Below are 6,401 nucleotides of genomic sequence, written 5' to 3'. Positions count from 1 at the left end.
GAACCCCCCCCCCCCCCCGCCCCCAATGATCCCCTGTTTCTGGGCCCTCTTGCCTACAGCACCTCTTTATATGTTATTTCTCAGTGTGCATGAATCTGTGCCTAAGCTTGCATACTTTCACTTTGTCAAATGGCTTCTTCCCCTTCTCTCTCCCATCAGGTTTCCATGTCTTGCCAAATATCAGCTAATTCTGAGTAACAGCAAATGCAATCTATTTTAGGCTCTTCTTTTCTCCCAAATCCCTCCTATAATCATTGTAGAACACCTGGGGATGCTTTTGAGTTAACAGTCATCACCATCACCTTTCATCCAAGGTGGAAAATTGCTGCCTGTACCTTCCATGCCTGACCCTGAGGAAACAGGGGATGATCCTGAGCCAAACCCCTGAAATGTGGCCCAAGACTGCTCCAAAAGACTCCTTTTTGATGTCATATCTGTGTCTAGAGAGGATATTGGTTGAACAAAATCCCATGCTTGTCCCTCTATCTCTGCAAACTTGGAAGCATTTAGACCCTAACACAAACTTTGGGATATGTTATAATTTTCATTTGAGGGCAGCTTGGTCTTACTTAGAAGAGATGAACATCAGATTGTGGTTGTCCTGAGGGAGCTGCAATGCTTGGCAAGGCAGACTGTTTACAACAAGTATTGCTTGTGACATTAGGCAAATTATCAGGAGAAATTGCGCTATCCCCTCTTTGTCCAGCTGTGTACTCGAGTGACGCTCTGAGACTGATGTATCATTAACAAACTGTGACCCAGACTGTGATTCAGCCAGGAGCTTCCAACTTGCATGTGAAATTTGCACTTTTTATACAGCTTTTAAAAAAGTATTCTCTCCTCATTTAGAGCAGAGTACTTTGCTCAGACAGCTGCTGTTTATCCATCATAATAAAGAGGTCTTGCTCATTCAGAGGTTTAGAGGCTGTTGACTTTTAGATCAAAGGTTAATTCATTTTATCACTCATGAGTTTATAGGTAAATAGCTCTACCTGGTTAGAAAACAACTGAGGCTCAGCTAAGCTAAACTCTTTTACAGTGTGTGGGACTGTGCAGACCTCTGTAGCTGCTGAGCTAGACCCACTAGTGTGGGTTGCATACACATCTCTAGTTTACTGGTGCTGTTTTTTAGTCAACACTATGTTTAGCAATGTGCAGGAATTCTTTTTCTCTGAAGTTCTCATAATTCACATGCTCCTGCCATTCCCAATGAGCTAGAGTTGGAGGAGCAGCTAGTGTCCTGTGTGTTAGATCAGGGCTCCTCCCCATATGAAATTTGGTATTTCATTAAGATATAAAGTTACTTTCTTCCCATAACCTGTTATTTCTTTTATCACACAGATATTTATGTGGTATTTTGGATCTACTGTATCACTAATACATCCTTCTGAAAACAGCATGAGGTTCACCCTGATAATTCTTGACTTCCTACTCCAGACTTTAGCATTATGAGTATCCTGGGAAAAAAAAGCTGTGTAGGCAAGACCAAAGGCAGCTGTATACTGTGAAATAATAAGTATCAGACAAAATACACACAGCTATAGTATCACAGCTAATAGATGTATTTTAAAAGTGGAAACATCTATCTTTAATTGCATGTTAAGTATGTAGTGAGAAACCACAGTTATACATTTTCATAACAAACCTTACATCTGAAGTCATAATAACACAAATAAAAAGTGCTGATTATATATAGTCAAAATAACTGAAACAAATTTTTGACAACATCTTCTAAATATAATCATGTGGCCCCTGTCAGCAACACTCTAAAGTCAGGCTGAATAATGTCAATAATGTAAATGACAATCACTTTTTTCCTTAGTTTACCGAAAAGCAACAACCCAAAAACTATTTCATTTTCTTGTTTGCCCTTTTTTTTTTTTTTTTTTTTTTTTTTTTGCATAGCTTTCAATATTGCTACCCTCTCACCTCTGCACATTGCAAGCCCATCTCAGTTCTGGATAATTACTTAATTACTTTAAAGTTCTTAATATTTCTAATCCAGCTCTCCTTGAATACATAATATATATTTTCTACCAATTATAAATACATAGTTTTTATTAATCTGATTTCAATAACATGCATTTGTATAATCACTATACAATCAAAATAGACATTGACTTCACACAGTGTGTACGCTTTTATTTCAGTAATATTGTTCAACACACTGCTCAACAAATCAAACAAATAGGGAAAAAAAAGTTAAAAAGGAGGGAGAAAACCTCTGGGAGGAAACATATTCTCACAGTGATTACAGAAAAAAAATACAATAAAAAGAGTTTATTAATACATAGAAAATCCTCACAATAGTTGAAACACACTTTAGGAACTAGTAAACATTTCAAATAGAATTGTGAGAATTACGCAGTGCCCGAGCATCTGCTTACTCTTAATTAGATGGGGAAGTGAATGACCACTGTTTATTTTCATTTTTCTCATTAATTATGAAAAACTGCATTCAATTCATCTTGCATGGTGAGAGACTGGCTGCGCAGATGTAAGTCATAAGGGAAGTGGCTCTCTGTAGGCAACCTGAACATCGAGCTCTGCCCAAGGGGACCCCTGGGTGGCACCGCACAGTAATGCATGCCATAATTGTAATTTTTGCCATAGTCCAAGCTTTCCTCTTGCTTCAGGGAAAATATCCCATTATAGTTAATTGGGGGAGGACTTAAGGGACCTTCAAACTGTGGGCTGGTGCAATCAGGGGAAGTGCTTTCATAGAAGGACTCGTAAGCGCTGCAGTAGTTGTATGGTTTCATGGACTTAGAGTTGTCAAGAGTCCCATGCCCTGGGGGGGTGCCAAGCTCCGGGCTGTGGTAGGGAGGATAGAAGGTGGAGTAGGATGTGCGGGTATGATGGGCACCTTCACCTGCCTGGCCCATTAGGAAACTTCGGGCATTCAGCTGCAGGCATCCTGCCACCAAGTTTGTAGTTGGCTGGGACAGACCCTTGCACAAGTTTTGGACAAAGGTGAGCAGGTCAGGTCTCTTCCCAATTCGCAGTATTTCAGAAAGAGCCCAAATATAGTTCTTAGCTAGTCTTAAAGTTTCTATTTTCGAGAGTTTTTGTGTTTTAGAATAACATGGCACAACTTTCCTTAAATTGTCCAGAGCATCGTTAAGTCCATGCATACGGTTCCTCTCTCTAGCATTGGCTTCTTGACGCCTGAATTTAATTCTTTCCATCCTTATCTTGCTTGTCTTTTTTTTCCTAAGGCCCCTTCGCCTTGGCAAGCCATTCTCATCCTCCTCTTCTCTCTCTTCTTCCTCCTCTTCTTTTTCTGTGTCTTCTCCAGGAGATGTTTTGATATTCTTTCCTCGGAGGATGATCTGCTTTGAAAAGCTTTCTGTGTTCTTCATTTGCTTTTGGTCATCACTTTCTCTGGGAAACTTTCTACACATCTGCGATTCTGGCATTACAACAGACTCATCAAATGGTAGTGTTAACATGGTTCTACAATCTTAAGTTACCTGAAAGAATGCCAGCACAATGTTTAAATATTTCCATTTTTAAATTTTTCTGACTCACACAGACAGCTTCATGCACCTTATTTGTGTCTGTGTGTCAGCTCTCCTTATAAGAGAGAGTGTGTGCGTATGTGTGTATGTGCATGTGTGTATAAATGCTCAACCTATATTTTTTTAATAAAATGGCAGTTGCAAATGCCCACATTTAAAAAAATAATAGCTGTTGAGAATTCTAAAATCATATGAAACATTTGACCCTGCAACTAAAAAGCCACATTTCTTACAGATAAATATGGAGTAAATCCATACTTTGAATGTACATTTAGCTCCCTGTTTATTTATTTTATTTTTAAATAAATCTTTCAAACTCTCACCATCATGGAATTCTAAGAAATGCAAAACATGACAAAGCACTACAGAAATTTCATTAATCCAAATTCCCTTGGGTGGAAAAATGAGGAGAGGGAGTGCAGTTTTAATATTGAAAAAGTGCCGTATCTCTATTACCTGATAGTAAATATTTTTAAATCACTTTTTGACTTATACTTCAATATTGTGGGTTTTTGCTCTCCACATTTCTTTCTTTATGTATCAAGATATTAAACTTTAGTAAGTTACAATGGCTGAGAAGGAGGAAAAAAAAGGAATATAGCCCCCAAATCACTCAGTTAGTAATATAATTCAAAACAAAGCATTTTTCCTAGTTATTTTTCCTAGTTATTTTAGACAAAAATCAGAATTATTTAACCCTAAATGTATTCAGATTAGATTTAGGAAATAAAATCCCCCTACCTTTTTTTTCCCCCCCCTTTTTCAAGCAAAAATTCTATTTGATATTATCTGTTTCATTAGAATCAACTTATTTGCTTTTTTTTCATGTTCTTTTCTCCTTTTTCTTTTCTTTCCCATTAAGGGGGGGGGGTTGGTGCGGGGTGGGGGGAGAAGTGAAAAATTCCCTGCACACTATAGCAGTGTTTATGTTCTGCGAGGCTCAGATGTCTTCCTCCAGCTCTTAGCTGACAGGAGCGGTCTGTAGATTCTGACTGTAATCCTGCACGTGTGCTCAGAATCCAGCCTGGAAAGGAAAAATAATTTCCTTTTCCCAATTACTTTGCTTTCGTTTGCAGTTTGGGAACAGTAAAAGCTTGTATCCCATGGACTTCAAAGAGACAAGCAAAGTAAATGCAGGGACTTTTAACAGAACAAAATTAAACAAAACGCCCAGTCAAATACTAACTCTATCAGTATTGTCTACACATTTGCAGTATTACATAAAAGCAATAAAAGTTTGTAATTGCATCAGAAGAATAAAATGGTAGGAGTTATTAAACAGCAAATAGCATACACAAATACAAGACAATGATACTGTATCTTTAAACACTTGCATGCACACCCAACACCAATTGAAATATATCTTTATTTGTATTACCTTAGCTTTTTATTTCATTCAACAATCAGTTTTCATTTTTTGCCTTCCAAATCTTTTCAGTCTGAATGTCGCATCGTCTGCTGGAGTCTAGATCTGTTGTATACGTGCACTATCTCATTGATCTCTAAAAAGTGACATTGATGCCAACTGCCAGAGCTGGTACCCATGCCATCTGCTAGTGACGTCACGGGGCAGAGAAAACCACGTGAGTCTTTCTCCTGGGACCTTCATTCTGCACTGATCATCTGGCATCCCTCTAAGTGGGTACCAGCATTCATGTATCAACACAGAAGGTTAGACTGATAGAAAAAAAAGAAAAGAAAAAAATTCTGCACCAGAATTTCACACACAGTAGGTGCATTTCCAGCATGGTTGCTTCTTTTTAGCAGTCTAGCTGCATGGATAGACATGCCAGCATTTGGTGCTATCCCTGCCTACAGGTACAGCTGCCCTCTGGTTGTTAATGTGGCATTGTTTATATGAGAAATGCTGTCTTGTATTGATCTGAGTCCCTCCAGTGCACCTGGTACCCAGGGACAAAAAAGAAAAGGCAAGGAAAGGTAGGCGGTAATAGGGAAGTAATGCTGGTGCTATAATGCATAGCACAGTCACAAAAAGTAGTTTTTGTGTGATGCTGCTGGGTGAGATTTTTGGGGTGTGGGGATTTTTGGAGTGCAGTTTGTTGCCCCAGAGCACATACTAATAGGAGCAAACCTCATGCCATCTGTAGGATATCTTTCCTTCACATCCCTTGGTGGTTTTTGACATTGAAAAATAAAAGAGACATTTATAGAAAACTGGACATACAGCATGAAGGTTTACCAAATCATGCCTTTTTTCTGAAGCAAGTGGCAAGGCTCGCTGACCTGCTCTGACATGTCGCAATGTGACTGGGATGCACCTGCTCAGAAGTGTGGCGTAGGATTCTCAAAGGGTTTGGCCCCAGCCATATTTTCTCAGTCTGTTTGGCCTTTTCGTGAATGTTTCCCCAATATCTCTTTAAAAACTGAGTTATTCCCTTTGAATACCTCCTAAAAATCTCCTCCTGCTCTTCTGTTTTGATACCTAGCTTCTCCTTTCTTCATGCCCTTGTTTCTCCTGTAAGCTGCCTCTCCTGTGCTCCCTGCTCTTCCTTTTTAACTCTTTTGTCTCCTGCTGGCAAAACACTGTTAAAGGAAGCTGACAAAGACTCTTAGCTCAGCCTTGCCATGGAGCTTATTACAAACTCCACCTTCATGTGTTATGGGTTTATGTTGTTTTTTTTTAATTTAAGGAGTGGCATGTCACATATAAGTGCTATCAAGGGAGTTACAGGAGTCACTTAGAAAGATTCTTTTTTAAAATTTGGTTTCATTATTGTTGTGTATCACTGCTTTCTTGTAATCTCTATAATAAAATAATGAGTGACTGAGTATGCTTTTAGTATTAAAATAATCCCTGGCAGAGCTGCTATTGTTATGGGTCCATGTCAGCATTTCCATTATAAATCCTGGTTTTGTAGG

At 38.8% G+C, this 6,401-nt stretch overlaps 1 protein-coding gene across 1 annotated transcript; it reads right to left on the bottom strand.

Moving 5' to 3' along the window:
* Positions 1-1,541: 1,541 nt before the first annotated feature.
* Positions 1,542-5,015, bottom strand: NEUROD6 (neuronal differentiation 6). Its single transcript, XM_041407450.1, has 2 exons — positions 4,900-5,015; positions 1,542-3,473 (listed from the first exon to the last, which is right to left on the bottom strand). Exon 2 carries the CDS (start codon positions 3,450-3,452, stop codon positions 2,439-2,441), a length of 1,014 nt encoding a protein of 337 aa, XP_041263384.1. The 5' UTR covers positions 3,453-3,473; positions 4,900-5,015; the 3' UTR covers positions 1,542-2,438.
* Between the last annotated feature and the right edge of the window lie 1,386 nt (positions 5,016-6,401).

Source organism: Onychostruthus taczanowskii, unplaced genomic scaffold (assembly GCF_017590055.1).
Source record: "Onychostruthus taczanowskii isolate IOZ18803 unplaced genomic scaffold, ASM1759005v1 scaffold263, whole genome shotgun sequence".
NCBI classification, from domain to species: domain Eukaryota; kingdom Metazoa; phylum Chordata; class Aves; order Passeriformes; family Passeridae; genus Onychostruthus; species Onychostruthus taczanowskii.
This window is presented reverse-complemented; position numbering and strand designations above follow the sequence as displayed.